This window comes from Vicia villosa, linkage group LG7, assembly GCF_029867415.1.
Source record: "Vicia villosa cultivar HV-30 ecotype Madison, WI linkage group LG7, Vvil1.0, whole genome shotgun sequence".
NCBI classification, from domain to species: domain Eukaryota; kingdom Viridiplantae; phylum Streptophyta; class Magnoliopsida; order Fabales; family Fabaceae; genus Vicia; species Vicia villosa.
Window position 1 is genome coordinate 74776611 of NC_081186.1, and position 24405 is coordinate 74801015.

The 24405-nt window shown below is 34.8% G+C and overlaps 1 protein-coding gene across 2 annotated transcripts; it reads right to left on the reverse strand.

The window, feature by feature from the left end:
• Window positions 1-5086: 5086 nt before the first annotated feature.
• LOC131620848 (ABC transporter B family member 25, mitochondrial) lies at window positions 5087-22964 on the reverse strand. Of its 2 annotated transcripts, none has more exons than XM_058892025.1 (20): window positions 22566-22964; window positions 22223-22450; window positions 21844-22018; window positions 15689-15750; window positions 15158-15201; window positions 14732-14834; window positions 14402-14509; window positions 14110-14193; window positions 13928-13988; window positions 13310-13455; window positions 12939-13055; window positions 11106-11191; window positions 9725-9813; window positions 7883-7938; window positions 7501-7581; window positions 7346-7411; window positions 7149-7241; window positions 6563-6627; window positions 6012-6147; window positions 5087-5679 (listed from the first exon to the last, which is right to left on the reverse strand). In XM_058892025.1, exons 1-20 carry the CDS (start codon window positions 22809-22811, stop codon window positions 5536-5538), a joined length of 2190 nt encoding a protein of 729 aa, XP_058748008.1. In that variant the 5' UTR covers window positions 22812-22964; the 3' UTR covers window positions 5087-5535. The 2 variants fall into 2 exon arrangements, with proteins under 2 accessions (XP_058748008.1, XP_058748007.1); XM_058892024.1 differs by having other exon boundaries at window positions 22539-22964.
• Window positions 22965-24405: the final 1441 nt, after the last annotated feature.

Sequence of the window (24405 nt, forward strand, 5' to 3'; positions counted from 1 at the left end):
GAACTTGTCGAATCTTCTATTCCACTATCACGGAGATTATTTCAATCCATATAAAGATTTTTTTAGTTTGCACACATAATCCCCATTCCCCTTTTAGACATACCCTTCAGGTTGCCTCGTCAGGATCGTTTCATCTAGATCATCATACAAAAATACAGTATTCACATCCATTTGTTCCAGTTCAAGATTGAACTGTGCCACCATGGCAAACAACATTTGAAAAGATATGTGCTTCACAATAGAAGAAAACACATCATTGAAGCCGACACCTTATTTCTGAGTGAAACCCCTTGCGATCAACCTTATCTTGTATCTTTTTGACGCCACTCATTCGATTTCTTCCATAACTTTGAAAATCCACTTACAGCTGACTAACCTTGCTCTAGCAGGTTTCTTGATTAGTTCACAGGTGCGATTATCATGAAGAAATTTCATCTCATCATTCATGGCCTTCATCCATTCAGTTTTATTTCGTCTCCTTATAAATTCCTTATAGTCTCTAGGTTCTTCGTTTAGAACCTCATTTGTAGAGATTAAGACATAAGCTATAAGATTTGCATACCCAAGTCTCTGAGGTGGCTTGATGACTCTTCTCGACCTATCTCTTGACAATAGGTAATCATTGACAGTTTCCTCAACTTCCTAATTATCTTCTACTTCTTCTACGACTTCATCTGGGATATGCAATTAAGATTCAACATGCTCCACCTCAACAGGAATATCTACTTGTTCCAACTCTTCGTCATATATTTCTGCACTTCGACCAACATCATTAGTATTCTTAAAATCCATTTCAGCTTCATTGAAAACTACATCTCGACTGGTGACACTCCTCTTGTGACCTGACTCTAGGCACCATAGCCTATAAGCTTTGATTCCTTCAGGGTATCCCATGAACATGCATTTCAGAGCTTTACGTTCGACCTTGTCTGGCCTAATATGAGCATAGGCTATGCAGCCAAATACTCTCAGTTTATCGAGATCTGATGGATGTCCCGACCAAACTTCTTTAGGTGTCTTCATATATAACACAATCGAAGGACATATGTTTATCATATATGTTACTGGCGAAACAGCTTAAGCCCAAAACACCTTATTTAATCCATTACTAGTCAACAAACATCAGACTCTCTTCAAAATAGTTCGATTAAACCTTTCAGCCACACCATTTCTTTATGGAGTACCTACAGTAGTTCCGTGCCTTACAATATCAGAGGCAACACAAAAACTGTCGAACGCCTCATTGCAAAATTCAAGGCCATTATCGGTTCTCAACCTCTTGACCTTTGTGCTAGTTTGATTTTCGACCAGAGTCTTCCAACTTTTGAAACTCTCAAAAGTTTCATCCTTAGTCTTCTGGATGAATACCCATAATTTTCTGAAATAATTATCTACTATGGATAGAAAATACCTCGCTCCTGAATGTGATGGACACTTGGCAGGCCCCCAAAGACCAGCATGAATGTATTCAAGGGATCTATGTACATATGGTTCACAAAACTTTAGCCTTTCGACTTTGTCTCAACCAAGCAGATTTTGTTTTCCCAATTCGACCAGACCCCTTTCACTGACTTGGTCCAAGCTCATGTGTCAAATTTCTGTCTTCGACAAAGGTTTCGTGGATGCAATATTTGTCGAACCACTTATAACTTCACCCTCAGGGGTATACAAGCCTTGTTTTTTCACGCCTCTCAAGACTTCCTTCGACCCCTTCATGACTCTTAGGATACTTTTCTCTCATTGGAAAACATACCCTTTCTTGTCGAATTCACCAAGAGAAATCAAATTTCTCTTTAAATCAGGCATATACCTGACTTCAGTCAACAACCTTATTGACTCATCATGGAGTTTGAATCTCACAGATCCAACACCTACAATCTTGCAAGCTTTGTTGTTTCCCAGCAATACAAATCTACCATCTTGATCACATAATTCCTCGAACAAGTCTTTGTTTTGAGTCATGTGCCAAGTGCAACCTGAATCCATAATCCACTCCTTACTCAAGTCATTGCTTGAAACCACAAGAACATCAGATGATTTGAAATCATCTTGAACAATGGATGTATTGTCATTCTCCTTACCTCCATGATCTTTCAGGCGTTCAAGGCACACCTTTCTTGTGTGACCCTCCTTCTTACAAATATACCATCGAATACTAGATGCATCGCCACTATAAGACATCTGCTGACTTTTACATTTCTTCTTGTCGAACTTACCATCCTTTAGCAAGAATTTTCCCTTAATGGCCAAACCTTCACCAACCGTCGAAGGTTTATGCTCCTTTCGTTTGTTAAGTCCTTAGAATACAAGGCTGGTTAAACTTCTTCGAAGGTCTGAGACTCCCTTCCATACAAGAGAGTTTCTTTGAAGTTAGCATGTGACCTAGGCAAAGCGCGCAACAACAACAATGCTTGATCTTCATCATCAATCTTCACATCAATATTTTCAAGATCAAGAATCAGCTTGTTAAACATATCCAACAGCTCAACCAACACTTTGTCTTTAATCATCTTGAATAAATACAAAGCTTGATTCAGGTAGAGTCGATTTACCAGCGATTTGGTCGCGTACAAACTTTCAAGTTTCACCCATAACCCTGATGTCGTCGTCTCCTTTGATACCTATCGAAGAACCTTATCATCAAGGCTTTACAAAATTGTCCTGTGGGTTTTCTCTATTATGGTTGTCTTTTTTTCCCGTTATCACAGCGTCCATATCCGCCACTCCCTTCGACGCTTCTAAACAACCCTACTGAACCAGTAGGGCTTTTATCTTCAAGTACCACAGACTGAAATCGTTCACTCCTGTGAACTTTTCAATCTCATACTTTGTTGAAGGCATCTTCACCACGCTCACCGCACCAATTTGTTGTGAAAACGATGGCAAGGACATAGTATAATTGGGAGTATAATGGAAAGCAAGAAGAACAACAACGAATTGGTTATAATTGTTATTCTTTACTTTCTCTTTTAATCAAAATTACAAGTGTCACAAGAATAACAAATAACCCTTTAACCCTAAATTAGTATTTGCCGTATGCAATGATGAGAGACTAGTATGTTACTTATAATAAACCTAACATACTAAACTGATAAGCTTCATCACAAATACCATTACAAGCTAAATTATATAGCTTTTGAGTATGAATTTGATCTTAGAAAAACATGCCTATGATATTTGTATTTTATTCTACTTTTTTTTTATAGATTCTAACTGTGATATTTATAACATTAATAGTTAAAATGATATCTGATAATCAGATCCAATAGATGAAATGAAATTTTACAAAAAAGAGAAAATATTCTCGAAGAAATTGAGCAATTAAAATTTAGCTACATCAAATGAATCGGGCAATAAAAATTTGCGACATTAGAGTTGATTGATTATAAAAAAGTATAACTACATCAAGTAAATTAAACAAATGAAATGTGCGACATCGCACTTGAAACAATAAATTATTAAATCAAAACACTAAAGTTGATGAAAGTATCCATAAGGTACAAAGAAAATATCAACTCGTTGGATAGACAAATGAGCAAGATTTGTCAACTTTACCTAAACAATTGTCAACCATAAGGTACAAAAAATATAATTTGAAGAATGAAGCAAATGAGAGACTAAAAAATTGAGTTCAAACTCAAATTAACGAGAGAATAAACCACATTTTTATACACATGCGCAATGTATCTATACTTAATAGTTTCCACCTTCAATGAATGAAATTCTATATCATTGTAACTCATAAAATGAGATGTTAAGAGTGATTTTTGGTTGTCATAGGTTATATATTTTCTAAAATGTTACTTAATTTTGGCATGAATATAATGAATTTTTTGCTGTAATTTTTTTGGATATGACAAATACAGTGCATCACTTTTTCATATTCTAAAATATTATTTATAAATATATCATAGTTACGAAATATTCACTATCTTTTAGTAATGACTAATAATTATAAAAATATATTGGGCAAACAAATTGAGTTGTGTTCTATCATAAAAGAGATAATTCAAATTTCTCTTAAATTGATTAATTTTTTAGTGCTATTGCTCGATTTCACATATTCTATGATAAAAATATGGGTAATGCTAACATGTGCTCTTAGGGCACATGTTAAAAAACCTACATTTAAAAAATTTATCTTGAATATATATATATATATATATATATATATATATATATATATATATATATATATATATATATATATATATATATATATATATATATATATATATATATATATATATATATTTTTATAATTAATTCAATATACAAGTTCCAATATAAAGTTTTTTTATTTAGGTCTTAACATGTGCCCTTAGAACACATGTTAGCATTACCCTAAAAATATTTATATTATCATATATAAAATCAATATTAGATAATGCTAATTATTTACATGGAAAATAAATTATCTAAAAAATAATTAGTATTCTTTAAAAGAATTATATTATTCGAAAAACAACTCATTTATCTAAAAAATATATCATAAATAAAAATTATTATTAATACGTAGTATTTATTATTTCTTAAAATTGAGGTCTAATATATAATAAAATTGATTGAGGGATAAGGAAAGTTTATTAAAGGCTTTGAAACCATATTAGAGTTTCACCTAACTCATCCTTACAAAATTGGTTAATAAGTTGAGGAATATCCCTCTATATATACTCTTTCAATGCTCTATCTCCAACCAATGTGGGACTTTAAGATCTTCCTAATAATTAGCTATCACTATTTTTGCTAGACCGTCAACTTATGGGACTCTTCCATTTCGACCAAATAATAAAATGCTAGTGCTTACTCTTTAACTAGAACATATATTTCTCCTTGCCATACTTTTCGTTACATACATGATCTTCTGTTATGTTTCAGAAAGAAAAGAAAAAAAAGATGTAGCCAAACTAGCTTTTCCTTAAACCCTGTTAAAAACTCTTCTGTAGGCCAAACCACTGACACAGACAAGCATAATTCTAAGAACAGCTGGTCCAAAGAAATAGATAATCTGAATATTGCTAAAAGTGTTTTCATAAGAATAACTGATAACAGGAAAGAAAACAATAAATATTTTTCTGGGATAAAATGGTTGAACTATGCCGCTCTATAATAATAGGGAAAAAATCAGCTGCAAAATAAGCAGTTCCTAGTCTAACACTCCATATACAAGGAAGCACTTCTTGCTATTTAGAAGTGCTTTAGTATATGCAATAATACAATTTATAATCTACTTAACTATAATAATACAAACTCTTGCCGTCCACAGAAAGCCGATCCAACTTCATTTATCTAACAAGGATGTGTGCTTTCGAACACCAATAAATTATGTATGAATCTTTCAAATCCATCATTATAATAAATCGATGTGCCCTGCTGCATAACCCAACAATAAGGAGGGTGATACTCTTGCTGAAGAGAGCTTATAATCGGCACCATATCACCAAACTTCAAAATGGTCTAGAATACATGCTCTATTAACATTATGCAATGCATTTCTCCCCCTCTCTTGAAGAGAAAATATGATTTTTATTAATTTTATGCTCCCAATTTGATGGCTGCGTCAATTGAGTCAATAGAGTTATTTTGTTGTCCCCAAAGCTGCGCATATCTCCCTGCATTTTCTAAGAGCGTTTCATGTGGTCCATGCTCAACCACCTTTCCATTTTCCAAAACAATAATCTGAACATTGCCAAAAGAAATCTTTTAATATAAGTTATTTAATGGCAAAAAGGAATATATAGGATGGATATCTGAACTAAGATAATTTATCATAAATCTACTGTTATGAGATCTACTTTTTTTAGTGTTTTTCCTTACTATGAAGATATGTCCAACATATAGACTGCTAATCAAACTAGATCAATAAAATGCATTCTGGAATAATTTGTGCAAACTTTACATAAAATATGTAATATACATGATAAATTTTGTGAATAACAGCAACACATTCTTATATAGTTTACAAAATTCAGAACTGTTCAAGGATGTTAATCTAAATAGAGAGGGCTTACCTCATCACACTGCATTGCAGTGGTCAGCCTGTGTGCAATGAATATGGAAGTTCGATTCTTTGATACTGACTTCAATGCACTTAAAATCTCTGCTTCTGTTGTGCTGTCAAGAGCACTTGTAGCTTCATCACACAACCTACAAGCAAAATACAGAAATTAAAATAAATTGGACTAATATAAAAAGTGAGTGTATGTATGGGTATCCAGTTTTAAAAATTGTTTCAGCTATCAAAACTGTAACACTTGTAATCTAAAATAGGAAAGCACCACTCAAGTTTTAATAGAAATTACTGTACAACTATAAGACTTGCAATGTTGCATGAAATTTAACATTGAGTAGTACAAAAAAACCAACAAAAAAATAAACAGGATATATAGCGATAAAACATTAGATGAGTGGCAAGAGAAGACAAGGATTATAAATTCAATCATTAGACATTTTTGGGCTAGCCCCCACTATAGAAAAGATGATAGGGCCTCATCATAGGTTGTTTTGGGCATGTGTTGACAGAAGCCTGGCTAGAAGGAAGATAAAAAATCAGAATACTCACAGTATAGCAGGTGCTTTTAAGAATGCTCGGGCAAGAGCAACACGCTGCTTCTCACCACCACTTAGCTGTAAAAAAGCCACAGTTAGTGAAAAATTGAGATCGTCATTGTAAAATTTTATTTACATTAGGGAGGAGAGGACACAATAATGTGAAGTTTGTGTTCCTTTCTTTCCCCGCAAGCATGCCGATAGGGACTCGGGTGTCAAGGGGTGCCTACGTCCTGCATCGAGTAGTAATAGAATACTCGGTGTAGTATTTAAGTGGCTTAGTTCTTCTCCATTGATAGCCAAATTTTAAGAGATGATTCTTCAAAGTGCTTGTCCACATCAAGACACAACTATTGCAAACTACAATCATCACACCAAAGCTATGCTAAAGAAATTGCATCTTTTATATTGGTTTTATATTAACTTGCCATGTGATCATGTCTGAAATAACAATGGATTTTCTTTTATATGCATCTATATTATGGGTGACTCTTCCAATGACTTGAGATTTGCAATAACATAACCATATGTATCCTAAATAAAATATCATAAAAGTACAATACAGAAAAACATTATCTAGAATAAAGAGGTTTCAACACCTTGAGCCCTCGCTCTCCCACAACAGTGGAGTATTTCTCAGGAAAATTCATTATAGTGTCATGGATTGCTGCTTGACGGGAAGCTTCATAGACCTATCATGTAAGCATACAGTAATAGGCTAAGAACGAGTTGGAACCTAACAAAGGAAATCTGTAAAGTGGAAAAGCAATCAAAGGTGTAGCACGACAAAAGATACCTCCTCTTCTGTTGCTGAAAGCCGACCATAGTGAATGTTATGAAATATAGTATCATTGAAAAGTACCTGCACATAATCACTCAGGTTTCACAGTTTGCAAGATCCATTAAGGCAAATAATATGTGATTCAAGAGATAGATGTTTTGTGAACTTACAGTATCTTGTGGAACAACGCCAATAGACTTTCGTAAACTCTCAAGGGTTATATCCCGAATATCTTGATCATCTATCTTTATCTGTAAAGTACAAGTTGTGAATGGAATGGGAGAGAAGCACGTCCATCTTATATATAAAAGACAACGACCAAGCTTTACATGTATCACGTATCAAACCATGGCGCTGGACTCTAGTATAAGCCCTAATGATATAAGACACTCTACTTGCAAAAAATAACTTGTGTACACATCTTTAGAGCCATATAGCACAGATGTGTATAAATCTAGTGTCTATCAATCCAAATAGGACAGTAAACATTAAATGTCATAAATAGCATGGCAATATAGCTTAAATCCAATAAAAAGTATATTCATTTCTTACACTTCCAGAATGGGGATCAAAAAATCTGAATAGCATTCTGAGAATGGTTGATTTTCCTGTCAATCATGAATGAATGTGAAACATGTAAGAGAAAAAAAACACAGTTCTAACATAGACTATTTACAAGCCAGAAAATAAAACACAACGATATCAAAATTTTGAATACCAATGCATTTCATGTTTTAGAAGTCAGTATAACTGTATAACACACAAGATTTTATGGAAATTAAACATCAACACAAAAGGGGAACTCATGGATGGGTTGTCAACCATGGTTTTCCATCAGATACCTTGTCAGTGCCTTAAAGGCCACAATGGCAATGCCCATTATCATTCAACAAAGTAACAAAAAAGGTGAAGCAATAATGGAAGCCTCAAATGAATTTCCAGTGAAAAATAGAGTGAACCAGTGGCGCAAGTTTGCTTGTGATTGGGGTGGCTAATGCCTCCCTAAATTTTTTGTTCCATTGATTAAAGTCTATATGTAATTAGAATATCAGCAGTGTGTGCATGGGGTGGTTACCATATTTTAGGTTTGGTTTTTTAAAATTATTTAGGTTAAATCAGATTATTTTGACGAAATAATTTTAGGTCTGGTTTATGAAGATATGGTCTTAACATGAGTTTATAAGTGGTGGTAATCCTCGTCTTACAAGCCTGTTTTGTAAGGGTTGAGTTAGGCACAACCATAATTCTAAGACTCTGGATCATAAAAGGAAGATCAATCACAAAGAATCTTATTATTGGGAAAGGAAGGATCATAAAAGGAAGATCAATCACAAAGAATCTTATTATTGGGAAAGGAAGGATCATAAAAGGAAGATCAATCACAAAGAATCTTATTATTGGGAAAGGAAGGATCATAGATTCATTTGCCCAGTTTTGTTGCAAGTGGCCCATCAGATTGCATGATAGTACGACAAGAAGCCAGACCAGAGCCAGGTTGGTAATGGGAGCAGGTGTTGGAAAATGAAGAAACATAGCCGGAATCATAGAAAGGTGTTTTACACAAGTGGAGTGAATGCTAAAGATACTAAATTATGGAAACAAAAATTGTACCACTATTTGAAAAATTAAACAGAGAACTGGAAACTACAGCAGCGTAAATATATAAGCCATCAAACCGAAGGTTGTGTGAATTAACAAATAATTTAATGGAAGAAAGTGCTATACATTTTAATTCTGAACAGACGTGACATGGTGTGAGAAAATAAATAATAAAAAAGGAAGGAAAACTTGAGGATCTATCTCAATGAACAATAAGCTTTTCAATCTCGGCGATACAGACATCAGAAGAAGCTCATCAGCAGCCAGATGGTTGATAGACTCTAGCCAAATGCTCAGTAACTGCTACCTGAGTGGCCATCGAGTGCTATTGTAGTACCAATCATTGGTTACAATTGGGAGAGATGAACAACAGCACAGGAGTAGCCATCACCCCAGCCATTGTTAATTATACGACCCCTTCACAATTTTCACATATATTACAAAAAATAGGTAGTGTATTATTGTGTCCATTTTGTGTACAAATGCTCCTAAAATAGCATCTTCCAAGATACTTAGTGGTAGTAATTAGGGGTATATTTGGAAAAATAATAAATGTATCTACTAATTTGAAATGGGACTTATGTTTAGGGACAATTTTTGCCATAAGGTGCGTATAATTAGGGACAGAGATAGTAAGTACCCTGAGAAAATCATTTTTGATATAGTGCTAAAAGGGTAAACATATATCCATGGAACAATTTTTCTTTCTGACCATAGGCAGAAGAAAAAATTTCTAACAGCTTTGCACATAAAATAATTTAAGAATATAAATAATCTCATCATGGTGAAGCTTACCACTTCCACTAGTCCCAACAATTGCAACACTTTTACCAGCTGGTACAAGTAATGATATTCCATCCAGTATCTTTCTTTCTGTGAGGTAACTGAAGCATGAATCAATATATAATCACAAATATTAGTCAAAATACAAAAGTTGTATTTGATCAGCATGTTAGCTTTTTAATATAGCAAATGATATTTTTGCAAATGCAAATTTCCATGCCTTCCATTCTGCAACTAATTAGCAAGCAAGATTCAACTAACATTATTATTTATAAATATTCAAGAAATATTTAGGTATGTATTTTGGAAATTTTGTGGTGAGTTTTTCTATCTGTACAGATTTGTGTTATTCAGGAAAACCCCGTGAATCAATGGATCTTCAATTAGATTTAGAGCAGAGATTTATTACAAACATAAACCAGAAAGGTGGCACTAGTTTATCTTTTACTTTTAGAGAAACAATATAAAAATAGATTAGTCTATTCTTTTCAAAAAAAATATTAAACTAGTTTATTTTAAAGAAATGAACCGAACATTGAAAACTCATACGTGTTTTGAAAAGTGTTTGTAACAGGCATTTTTCTTAGACTTATTCTTAATTCTAGAAAGGGAAAAAATGAATATGCAGGTATTTTGGAAGTCCTGTCTAGTTTTAGATGATTATTCTCATTCTACTAATGCAGAGTCGAATATTTGGAACTCTGTTGGAATTCATATTGGAATAAGTTACAGCTGGAATTTGTTTCAAACAGTACTGTTAACATAAAATGTTCCTATTCCTAACTATTATATAATTCCATGGTGGATATATAACTATTGTAAGATGTGTAATAAACACAAGCAATTCTCAAAACACACTCCAGAGTACAAAACACAATCCAGAACCTTTTGTTTAAGAGAAATTGTGTTTGAACTAAACCCGGCGAATATTAGATTAGAGTATATGAATAGAAATACAAGTGTTACAGTTACCCTAAGTACCGTAATTACATAAACTCAATTAATAACTATCATACTTATGTTAATTCCTCCTGAAAATATGGGGTTTTAGATATAGACAGAAGAAAAAATATAAACATTTTTTAATCAAGAAATTGGTTTTATACAACTGTGGAATAAAAAATTGTGTATTTTTATCTTTTTAAGTATTGTTAAACATTGGAACAAGAAGTTGTCTTAGTTTGTTGGAGTAACAAAAATTTAAGAATTTTGTACTGTATCTCATTAATAGATTTACAGATTTAAACCGTCCCATAACTATAAAAATTAAAAATGAACCAAAAAAATCGTCCCTTCAAACATCTTTAAGAAAATCAATCAAATCTTATCTGTTAGCCAAAGGTCAATTAAAGGAACGGTAGCATTATTATGGAGTAAAGGGACAATCACGTACCCAAAATGTACATTATCAAATTGAACCCTCCCCCCAGTAAGTTTGAGAGGTTTGGCATTTTCTTTGTCCTTAATGTCTGCTCTTTCCTGTAATTATATTAAGAAAAACATGTAATATCTCAAAGTCATGCAAGAAAAGAAGAGTTTGGTAAACATAGTCACATACACAGGATGTATTCGAAATTCAGATAAATGAAGCTACAATTTATGAGGGGAATCATAATTCGACACTATTCAGATTGCCATCTAGATTAGGAAACATTATATACTTTGTAAAAGATCCATTCGTAGAACTGACACCTTTGATAACTGATTCCAGCCTAGGAAACCCTAAATATCATGGGATCCAAAATGAGTGTGCTTCTTTTTCTACCTAGGCTGACTTTGTATAATTCTAACCTAGGTGTGTAATAGAAATAACTGAGTAATATTCTTATATTCTTTAATTTCTAAGAATTTGCATCATGAACATAGTTACAGAGAATGTATTTCTTATGCAAGTATTCCGATAAGTTCACTAGAATGTTGAAATTTCATCACTAGTAGAAAGAACTAAACCAACTAATTTATTTAATATATAAGCAGAAAAAAAGACCAACTCAAGAAATAATTCAACAAATGGTATTCTTATATATAAAGTTGTATAAACTAGGAATACTAACAATGAATCTACAAATATCTACAGATTTACTTGATAAAGTAGACCATGTCATGAATTATGACTTGATGCCTTTCTCCTTTATTATTTCTCTCTATAAATAATTATTACAACATATACAAGTAATTACCGCTAATAATTGCAATTTATGGGAAACAACACAATTTCTAATTTGTCTAATCTATGAATACAATTAATATTATTTCCTGATTCACACCTGCTCTGTTTGTTTTCATTTTCCTTCTCTGTTCCTCTTATTCTTCCTCTCCTTTGCTATGTTTCCCCTGTTCTGATTTCCCCTCAAACCCCTATCTGTTTTGATATTTTCCTCATCTGTTATGCTATTACTTTTCCCTCTTCGTGTTCGGTACTTTTTTCTTCTGTTCTGATACTATTTTTCCCCTCTCTCTCTCTGTTCTGATTTTCTTTTCGTGCTTAGATATCATTTCCCATCAGATCCTGATCTGAACTTTCTCCCATTGTTTCCTTGATTATTATTGGTATTTAAATATAAGTTTTGATGAAGAATCTGATTTTCTATTACTAATTATGAAGATTTCATGAATTTTCAGTTATTTGTTTAACTTTAATTAACTGTTTGTATTATTATTAATGTAATCTGTCCAAAAAATACCAAATAGCGGTCATCCTGCTGTCCCACATTCGGGGTCAGTTGCTCAGCACCGCTTTTCGGAATTGACTACCTAGTTTTCAGCCAATTAAGTCACTCCATTCTTGTTTTTATGTAGGTATGTTATGTACCAAGAAGAACTCCTTGGATGGAAGCTCGGATACCAGCATTAGGAGGAAACTGGTATTTTATTACAAAGAATAGGGGAAATCTACATGAATACAACAACAAACTTGTAGAACTTGGAGAGTATGCAGTTCCCAATGGCCCAAGGCCACAATTCTTTCCAAAAATGATGATATCACTCCCTCCATTCCCTTCTCTTATGAAACTTATTTCAGCCTAGCCCTACAACTAACCCAGTCTAATTATTTTCAATTGAGTAACTCTCTGGGTGGAACTACCTAACACTTACATATCGTAATATATGTATATCGTGTTCACACACACAAGTCATCAGGTGAAACAAAGAAACTTCATAATCAAAAATACACATTTAGAATTCAAGAGGAAGATAACTTTTTAAGGTTTAATGAGGAATATACCTCAAGTAATTGGAACATGGATTTCATGTCAATTAGACTCTGTATAGTTTCGCGATAAACACTACCAAGGAAATTGAGGGGAAGAGACAGTTGGAAGAGAAGCCCATTTACCATCACCTGTATATTGAGTTAGACTATTATCCAGGTCATGATTAACTATTAAATATGGACAGAACTTTTATATTTTACTTTATTGTATATAAATAAAAACAACCAATACATTAAATCAAAGAGAAGCCTATTATAAAGAGACTGCAGGATAAGTGAGTGATCCTCAATATAAAAGAAAAACGCGTGCATTAAAGAACTAATAAAAACATCACTGAAGAAAAGTAACCCTCGACATAGAATTTAGTTTGATGAAACTTTACCAAATCACCAACGGTCATTGTGCCATTCATGATCCCATGAGAACACAGAACCATTGCTGTTGAAAGAGCAGCACTAAATATAGCATTTTGACCAAAGTTCAACAAAGCAAGACTGTGTTGGGTTTTCAGAGCAGCATCCTCATACCCTGAACAATGAGATCACAAATCACAGCAGCACAAGCACATAAATCAGACATCAGAACTAAGAAAGCATTCAAAAGTGAAATGACAGAAGCTGCTACAATAAACAACCTCAAGCCCAAGCTTATTGGGCTCGGTGCGTGAATAATATGGGCGGTCCACAAATAACGAATGTTGAATACTCCCTCTGAAATGAAATATAACCAAAAAGGTTATTTGAAAAGTTTATGTATCTGATCTTAATTTTAACCAGATACATCAACTTTTCATATATCATTTTGGCTTATATTTCCTTCCGGAGGGAGTATAAAATAGGCTTCCGTAGCATCCTAGGCTTTAGATTTCCAAAGCTTTATAAGCCATATTAAGGTCATATACATCAAGTCAGTGTGTGGATTGGGTTTATTGCAAAATGGCAGAAGTTGCTCAAGAACTCAGAGTCTTAAGCTCTATTTGACCAAAAGACCAATTACTTACTCTTTAGGTACTTGTCATAATGATCAGTTTCGTGAGCTTCATTATTGAAATATTTGACCGTCTGTAAAACAATAAAAAGAAAGAAGAAAAATAAACAAATCCCATAGTGATAGTCAAATTAAAGATAAAAGTAAACAGTATAAATAAATGAACACATTGGTATTAGTGAATGAAATGCTGACCTCATAGTTAATAAGTGAATCAATAACCCTAGTACTAGCATCATTATCTGCCTTATTCATGGCTTTTCTGAATTTAGTCCTCCACTGAAAAGACAGGAAAATAAGAGTAAAGAACTTTTCAAAAATCCATTTTTCCTACCAGTGCAGTTGCCCAATAACAAACATACTAAGAACTGAAAATACAAAAAGTGAAATGAAGTACAAAGGTTCCACAATGCCAGTAATGTATGAGAAGACAGATGAAAATAGAAGAGTACCAAACTATTCCAACCTAAGCATATTTCATGTTTACCTGTGTGATAGAAAGTGTGAAAACAACATAAGCGGCAACTGACAGTGAAGTAATCCATGCAAAAGGTGCTCCAAATTTGTAGGCCAGTATACCTGATACCATAGATATCTGGATGGATATGTGTTAAATCTGTTGAAGTTGTTCAAGATGAAAGAAGCAAGAGTCGGGATGATAAAAAAAATTGCAAATTCGTTATTGAAAATGATAGACAGAAACATAGACACCAGGAAGTCAAAGCGGAAGATACAATTCCCATAAAATATCTATTATCTAGTCTACGTAGGGAAAACATGACTCAACTAAGCAACAAGAATAAAAACTGAGGCATACCTCTAATACGGTGGGTACTACATTGAACACCATGGCGGAGAGAATGAAATTTATAGCACGGCTACCACGATCAATTATCCGACTTAATGCACCAGTTTCTCGACTGGAAAAAAAACTAAGCTTGTGAGAGGCATACACAATGAAACAGTAGACAAAAAGCCCACAAGCCGCAGAAGAGAAGCACAAATAGAGGTTAATATTAGCCACAGGACAGAGAAGTCTCTTCTCTGATATATTATCCTTCCTTTCAGTATTTCATTACATGCTCTTTGCCTGTTAGTTGTTACTTTACTTGTGTGATCAAACCATGATTTTCTTGGTTTTCTCAATCATTCATTCATTCATTCATTCATTCATTCATTCACACACACACACGTATGTAATAATAGAGACTGATTAGCCATTTCTGCATGGCAGAAACCATACCTTAGATGATATCGAAGGTCAAGGTCGTGCAAATGTGAAAAGACCTGCAACAGTCAGATACTAACATAAATTATCATACAACCAATTATTCTGTGACTTTGCAAAGAAGAAGAAAAGGTGAAATATTGATAGAACTAATTGGTATATATATTATACTGAAAATGGGGAAGATTATATCCCTTTGATCAACAATGGCATGGCAGCACTTCAATGGTCTGCCTACCTCCCAATGCCTTAAGACTCTATTCCTCTCAAATTACAAGACGCTGCCATCTCTAATCCTCCTATCTATTTATAGGCAGCATGCCTTATTTATTTGGCCTAACTACCTCTAAACAAAACTACTAACAAACTAACCAACTAACTAACTAACAAATAACAACTTCTTAACTAACAATACGAGACCTAACAGATATACACCGGAAGTTGTCATAATAAACAAAAAAAAAAAACTGTAAGTTACTGATACAAACAAATTTACAGAAAATTCTTTTACTTCTCAGATGAACCAAACTCATGAAAGTAGCATACCTTCCTTGAAACTAATCGAATTGTTCGCAGTGCTACCTTGGAAAACAAAGCAGTCCGCAGTTCTGCAAAAATGAGTTGTATCATTTAAATATAAATCAATAGAATGTATCTTGAAAAACCAAGGCTCTTCTCAAAGAAACATAGCTAAAAGTAACTGCGTCAATATTGTAATGCCAATATCAAATGGAGAAGAATCGCATCTACCATGTTAGCTCATGAGCTATTTGAGGCTTTGCTTGCTACAGCTCCATAAGTTAGACTTATTAGTTAGGTTTAAGCAAGAAATTTACGCTCGTTTAATTTTCAGATGTTGGTGTGCATGTGTATGCATGTATGCGTGTGTAGTGATAGGACAATTTTTATGAGATTGAGCAAAGTGAATTTTGACCATTAGATCTAACCATGAATGGTCACCATTCATGTATAATTGGTTAAATGGTCAAAATTCAACCATTAATGTATAATTTTGTGTGTGTGTGTGGATGGATGGTCTAGATTAAGTATTAACATTAACTCTTATTACCTATAAGAAATTGAATACACTTTAAGTCTTTCCCAAAGTAGCATATTATATGCCAATTTATATAAAAATCTTCACAAGCACTTGAGGAAAAAAGAAATAATCGAAGAATCTTACAAAGTAAAAACAAACAACAACCAAGCCCTGTCCCACTAAGTGGGTTACAAAGTAAAAACTTAAAAGTTATTTCAAATAGTTCTCATAGACATAAGCTAGAAGCTATTCCAAACCAAACTAGATCACAATATACTTTTGTTAACTTAAGTAAGACTACCTAATTATAGAATGCACAGTGGCAAATCAAACTTAAGAAGAAATAAACTGTTGGAATTATAAAATATTGGAATTATAAATTTGTATTTAGGAGTCAATACATGTACCTAGGAGTCTATGCCTAGAAAATTACATACATGTATCTAGGAACTAGCAACATCCTTGAAAATCTTATCTTGTATTTACTCTCTAGTGTGTATATAATCAAATTACTTGAGTGCATTAGGAACTCAAGCATTTTACCAAATATTCAATTCTCTACATGGTATCAAGAGCTCTCGATCTTGAGAGACTTGCTTCCGCATAAACCCTAGCCGTCTTCATTTCGGTAAATCCTATGTCACCTTCATCGTGACAATTTTTCCGCCTTCATTGCAGCCTTGTTACCCTTCATTGCAATTTTTTTTGTCTTCATTGCAGCCTTGTTACCCTTCATTGCAGCCTTGTTACACTGTCCGAAACACCTCACTCAAACCCCTCTTTATTTCTTTCATCTGTCAACCCTTTATTGCTGTCTTGTAGGCCCCTCTTGAGGAATATTTCATCTTCTTGTTATTTTTATTTTTAGCTTGCTTCTAATGGCTAAAAAAAATTATGCTGATTACTCTTTATCATTCACCGAGGATGAGGTGAATCATTTAAAGGTTATACTTGACTCTGTCAGTAAGCCTTTGGGTAGTTGTTCTCGACCGACGACCGGCTTGAGCGTATTCTCTCAATCCTTTAGTGTTTGCGATAAAATCCCTAAGAATGCTTGGATTTTGGACTCTGGTGCCACCGACCATATGACATTCAATCCCAGTTGGATTTCATCTTACACCTCCTCTGAGAAGACCCGTTATGTTACGGTTGCTAATGGTTCTTATGCTCGTATTGATGGCTCTGGGAGTGTTAACTTGCAACCTTCACTTCAATTACAGGATGTGCTACATGTTCCCACACTCTCTCACAACCTAATATCTGTTCGTAAACTCACCCGTGATCAGAACTGTAAAGTAATATTTTTCACTTCTTATTGTGTTTTTCAGGATCTTACCACGGGGAAGACAATTGGAGTTGCTAAGGAAAAGGGAGGGTTGTACTACCTATCTAATGAACCAAATTGTTCGAAGGTGTTGGCTTCCTACTTGCAGACTGAGTCTTCGGTGTCCTCTTCTCATTCCGCCGCACAAATTTGGCTTCAGCACAAACGTCTTGGTCATCCACCATTCTCTTTAGTTAAGTCTATGTTTCCTTCTTTATTTTTACATCATTCAGTTGAGTCTTTTAAATGTGACGTTTGTGAGTTAGCTAAACATCATCGTGTCTCTTTTACTCCTAGTTCCAATAGAAGTGTTGAACCTTTTGATCTCATACATTCTGATGTATGGGGACCAGCACCTATTTCTAATATTTCGGGTGCTAAATGGTTTGTATCATTTATTGATGATTGTACTCGAGCAACTTGGATTTTTTTGATGAAGGATAAATCAGAAACACCGGAATTGTTTATTAGTTTTTTAAATATGGTACAAACACAATTTGGCAAGGGGATTAAAAGAATCCGCTCTGACAATGGCAAAGAGTATGCCAATCACATCCTTTCAAATTTTACCAGTCAACGGGGAATAGTTCATGAATTTACATGTGTCGACACCCCACAACAAAATGGTGTTGCAGAAAGAAAGAATCGTCATTTACTTGAAGTTGCTCGAGCCATTCTCTTCCAAATGGCAGTTCCCAATTCATATTGGGGAGAAGCCGTTTTGACAGCTGCCTACTTGATTAATCGAGTTCCATCTCGCATGTTAGGTAATGTCAGTCCTGTTCAGTGTATGACTTCACGGTTTCCTTCTGTTTCTATTTTGCAGAGTCTCGAGTCTCGAGTATTTGGTTGTGTTGCCTTTGTCCATATCCATAAACAACACCGAAGTAAGTTGGACCCCCGTGCAGCCAGATGCATCTTTGTTGGCTATCCCCCAAACAAGAGAGGATACAAATGCTATCATCCTCCTAGTCGTAAGTACTTTGTCTCTAAAGATGTCACGTTTCATGAGAATTTAGCCTACTTCTCTCGTCCTCAGCTTCAGGGGGAGAGCATTCAGAATGTAGAATCTGATTCCGAATTTTTAGTCCTACCAGAGTTGCCCATGACTCCTCTCATAAGTCCTATTACCGGTCCTACAATTGAGTCTCCCGAGTCGGCTGTGAATCCTGTGTCAAGTCCTATTACTGATCCTCCTATTATTGATCCTGCTTCTCCAAATACAGAATCTGAGTCGCCTGCTTCTATTTTTGTCCCTCCTTTGTCGTCTGTTTTGCAGGAACCATCATCTTCCATACCAACAAAAACTAAGGCTGGTGAGCCAACCTTGGTGTATCAAAGAAGAAGTAAGCCCGACCTGCTCCAAACACAACTCCAATTGCCAGAACCGGAGGTAAGTGTTGAAACTCATAATCCTATTAGTGATTCCCATAGCTCTGACACTTGCGACACTAATACAGATGATTTGCCTATTGCTTTAAGGAAAGAGAAAAGGTCATGTGCCAAATACCCTATATCTCAATTTGTCTCCACTAAAAATCTTTCCTTGCAGCATCAAAGTTTTATTTCTGCAGTTGACTCTGTGGTCATCCCATCATCTGTTCAAGAGGCATTGAAAGATAGAAATTGGGTCCAAGCCATGGATGAGGAAATGAAAGCTCTTGAAAAAAATGGAACTTGGGAGATTGTTGATAGACGGGAAGGCAAGAAACCCGTTGGTTGCAGGTGGATCTATACAGTCAAACACAAATCAGATGGTACTCTTGATCGTTACAAAGCCAGACTAGTAGCAAAAGGATACACACAAACATATGGCATAGATTATGAGGAAACCTTTGCTCCAGTTGCGAAAATGAACACTGTTCGAATCTTATTATCTCTTGCTGCTCACTATGGATGGGAATTACAACAATTTGATGTCAAAAATGCATTCTTGCATGGAAACTTAGAAGAAGAGGTGTACATGGAAATCCCGTCGGGATTTGGCCCTTCATGTGGATCCAACAAGGTGTGTCGATTGAGGAAAGCCTTATATGGGCTAAAACAATCTCCTAGAGCATGGTTTGGAAGATTCACAAAAGCAATGGTGTACTTAGGCTACAAGCAGAGTCAAGGAGATCACACTCTTTTCTTTAAGCACTCGCATGAAGGAAAACTGACTATCCTTCTTGTTTATGTTGATGATATTATTATTACAGGAGATGATCAGGCAGAGAAACAATTGCTAAAGGAAAAACTATCGGCAGAATTCGAGATGAAGGACCTTGGACAACTCAAGTATTTTTTGGGAATTGAGGTTGCTTACTCAAACCAAGGCATTTTCATATCTCAAAGGAAGTATATACTCGATCTCTTGCAGGAAACTGGGAAACTAGGATGCAAACCTTCAAGTGTTCCCATAGAGCAAAACCACAAGTTGAGCCTTGAAGAAGAAAGTGCCAAAGTTGACAGAGTCCAATATCAGAGGTTGGTAGGAAAGTTGATTTACCTGGCACACACTAGGCCTGACTTGGCTTATGCAGTCAGTGTAGTGAGTCAATTTATGCATGACCCGAGAATGCGACACTTACAATCTGTTGATCGCATCTTGCAATACCTCAAGGCTACTCCAGGAAGAGGACTATTGTTCAAAAGAGGTGGAAGTTTAACTATAGAAGCCTACACCGATGCTGACTATGCAGGATCAATTAGTGATAGAAGATCCACTTCGGGTTTTTGCACCCTCTTGTGTGGGAACCTTGTCACATGGAGAAGTAAGAAACAAAATGTAGTGGCTCGATCAAGCGCTGAGGCAGAATTTCGAGCTTTGGCTCAAGGAATTTGTGAGTTACTTTGGATGAGGATCATTCTAAATGATCTGAAAATACAATGTGAAGGGCCTATGAAGTTGTTCTGTGACAACAAGTCAACAATCAGTATTGCTCATAATCCTGTTCAGCATGACAGGACCAAACACATTGAGATTGACCGCCATTTCATCAAAGAAAAACTAGACAGTGGTTTAATAGCTACATCCTACATTCCTTCTAGGCATCAACTAGCAGATGTGTTAACAAAAGGCTTGCCACCTGATCGTTTCAATCAATTGACTTGCAAGCTGGGAATGATTGATATCCATTCACCAGCTTGAGGGGGAGTGTTGGAATTATAAAATATTGGAATTATAAATTTGTATTTAGGAGTCAATACATGTACCTAGGAGTCTATGCCTAGAAAATTACATACATGTATCTAGGAACTAGCAACATCCTTGAAAATCTTATCTTGTATTTACTCTCTAGTGTGTATATAATCAAATTACTTGAGTGCATTAGGAACTCAAGCATTTTACCAAATATTCAATTCTCTACATAAGCTATTGAATTATATGCTACAAGATAAAACGTTATTGAGCTCATAGCGAGTTGAGCTTGAGCCAACAAAATGAGTTCATTTCTCATTGAGCTTGAGCCAAAGGAATTATTATTGAGCCACCTGAGCCAAGCCAAGAACAACTCATCTCATTAACAACCTCATCTCATTGACGACCGTACTAGCGGCAGCACTGAAGACGGATAAGCTTGCAAAACCCGTTTAGATCACAAGCAATGGTATGGACAGGTGCCTAAAAATGGGAAAACTTCTGACATGTTTATTAGTAGCTATTTTAGCGATTTTTGTAATACTTTATTCTCTTTTGGGAAGATCAAACCTTGGGTAACTATTGGGTTTGACTATGCTCTCAAAGAGTTTGAACTTGAAGTCACACTATCAAGTTTCCATGATTCTTAATCAGTTGGGAAGCTTGGGTTCCTATGAGATGAGAACTTCATTAGCCAAGCTCATGGGCTCAATCTTTGAAGATCTATCTGAACCATGGTAAATATTTATTGCAAATTCAATGTTTAGCTTTCTGAGAATTTGGCATATTTTAAGATGCTCTTTTTCCTACAATTTGTGTCACTAATACTATGAACATGTCTGTTTAAAGGGTGTTGTGGTTGTCGTGGCACAATTGTACTCCTATTTCTGCTATTTCCTTAGCATTGTTTTCATAATTCATTTCACCTCTTAAATGTATACTTTATCCCAGCTCTCGCTACTAGTTGGCTGACTTCTCTTTCTCATATTTCTTTAAAAATAAAGCTTATTTTTCCAAACAAAATGCAAATTTAAATCCTTAACATGAATATAGGTCCAAATCCATGGAGTATAAAATGTAACTTCAACATGTGCTTTCAGAAGCGTACTCATTAAAATTTAGAATTTTAATGACTTCCAAGTCTATACCAAAGGTAAATCTAGCTTTAATAGGCAGACAAACAAAACAAGTATGTCAATCATTTCATTTATAAATACCGTTGAAGGCAGAAGCTCCAGAACGTGCAATCCCATATCCAATCAACACTGCCACGGGAGTAGCGAAAAGCGCCATAGCAGTAGGATTCGAAGCAACAGCGCCAGCAGTGCCCGTGGCAGTATTCAACCAATCCACTGCAAGCTTGAATAAGAAAGGGACCTGAACATTCACAACCTGAAAGATAAAAAATATAGCATGAACCGCACAAGTGAGTGACTTAGCAGCAAAGATCAATCACCGACAACAATAATTATTAATCAACATCACAAGCGAATAAGAAGGCGTCTGCAAGAGCTAATTTGGGCTTGTGCAATTGTTCTACATAAGCAATTTATCTATTTAGCAAAGGACAGTAAGTAAAGTAACCATATGACTAACCTTAGCTCCAACAAGTAAAACTAATGCAGCAATAACCCGAAACCGAAATTCGAGATTATCTTTCATCCAAAGGTAACTCGCAAGCACTCGAAGGATCTTAATATCGGCAACTTGTCCACCAACAACTGGAGGCAATTTAGCAACAGGAGAAGAACTTTTCTGGTTCTGACTTCCATCATCAGTTTTAGCTGAAGTTGAGAACAACGCTCTTCCATCCACCTTCGAATTCTGTTCAACACAATCACATTAAAAATTCAAAACCATTAAAAAAAATCAAAATGAAATAAGAAAAGTTCAGTCAGGCATTTGAACAAACAGGTTGTGGTATGAATGGATTGGTTACTCTGCCATATGATGATGATGAGGAGGAGGAGGAATCAGAGAGAAATCCTTTTACGGAGAAGAGTAAGTTTGGGTATGTTCTGGTGTTGCGGTTATTGTAACTGATTCCGTTAGTGTAACCGTAACGGAAGCCAGTTGCGGTGGGAATTGAGTAAGTTGTGGCGATGGCGGAAGAAGATAAAAGTGATCGGACACGAGTGCCGCCGCCGGTGGTGGGTCTGGCGTACCTCGAGGCGGCAGCGAGCATTTTTGGGAGTGTGAATGGAAGAAGGTTCTCGAAGACAAGAAGAAGAGAAAGAGAAGGAGAAGGAGAGAGTAATAAAACGCAGAAAATGCTGGTGTCCCCTTTTCCCCTTTCTTTCAGTCAAGTTCATTCATTTTGCAGCGAGGTTTAACGTGTGTTAATTTTTTATTTATTTTTTAATTAAATGAAGTCAATGCAGGTTCATTCGTCCCCTGCTAGCACAATAAGACTCGATACATTCCGAACAATTTTTCTTTGAAAGGAAACTTAACATTTCATTAATAAGGTTAATTTTATTACTGCCTCGCTTTTTTTTTTTAAGTGTTCTTTTAGAGAATTTTTTTTATTTAAATGTCATTTTTATAGTTTAATATTATAATTTGTCGATTATATTCTTATTTTTTCAATAATTCTCTTAATTAGTTATTAATTAAAAGAGTGTTGATTGAATTAATTTAGAAAGAGAAAATAAATTAGAGTATAATAAAAAAAATAACTCTAATAATTCACTATTTTGATTGAAGAGCTTTTATGCTACAACAACACTTAAAAAAGAAAGGCGGGAGTATTAATAAGGTTTGTTAGTACTAATTGAGGACTTGAGGTGGTAATAAGCTTTATGTTAAATTCCGTTTGGTTTTGTTGGTTTATTATTTAAAAAAGTTTAAATTTTATGAATAGATAAAAAAGTATATGTAAATAACTCAATTTTTTAATTATTTTTTCATTTTTGTTATAAATCTCTACGAATTGATTACTCAATCGATGAATTTAATAATTTACTAATGAAAATTAAATGAGAGAAAGGACACAAGAATTTGTTTAGGAAGTTCACCAATCGTCCTCGTCATGGCTATGTCTACCCCCAATTTCAATCAGATTTAAGATATTAATCTTACTTTGCAAAAAGTAGTTTACAAGATAAATGTAACAATTCAACCTTACAAACCCTATGTTCGATGGTGATCATAACATTTCTCTTTTTTTTATCTGAGTTTGATCAAGTCACCTAACAATGCCAATATGATTCATCGTCTCGCGCTAATCCTTTGGAATAAACCATCGTTCTTCAAAGCTTTCACTCGGTCGAATCCAAATTGCAAATTGTTGTCACCTAAGATCTCCAATTAGTTCACTGTCCCACGCTACTCCTTTACAACAACCTCCCACTCTCAAAGCTTAACTTGATCCAATCCAAATTGCAAAGATCTTGTCAAAACCCCCAAATCAACACCATGATCTTGATGGATAAACCCTCACCGTTTTCCAATGAAATCTCCCAAAGATTTTCAATCCAATACACTAGTACACCGACCTAAAGTGGACGTTATCAACCTAATTTAGATGTACCCAAACAAAAAATTATTATGTGTAGTTTATTTGTGTGTATGCATAGATGTAAGGTTGAAGATGAAGAGCAATCTTTGTAGGTGTTTGTAGTTTCATAAAGTTTAAAATGATGCATGTGTGAAGCATTCATATGTGTGCAAGTTGGAGGCAAAAGGAAAATCTAGAAGTTTGAAAAAGAATGTAATTTTTCAGAAAAACTACTGCATGTGTCAACACATATTAATGCATGCATCAACCTGTGTAAGGT

Excerpts from the sequence above, each read along its gene's own strand:
- LOC131620848 (XM_058892024.1), bottom strand. The coding sequence starts at position 22,811 with ATGCTCGCTGCCGCCTCGAGGTACGCCAGACCCACCACCGGCGGCGGC. Across the intron at positions 13,456-13,927 it reads TTATGACAAGTACCTAAAGA|GGTATGAGGATGCTGCTCTG; the intron begins GTAAGTAATTGG and ends CTCATTGTTCAG. Across the intron at positions 9,814-11,105 it reads TTTGATAATGTACATTTTGG|TTACCTCACAGAAAGAAAGA; the intron begins GTACGTGATTGT and ends TTCATGCTTCAG.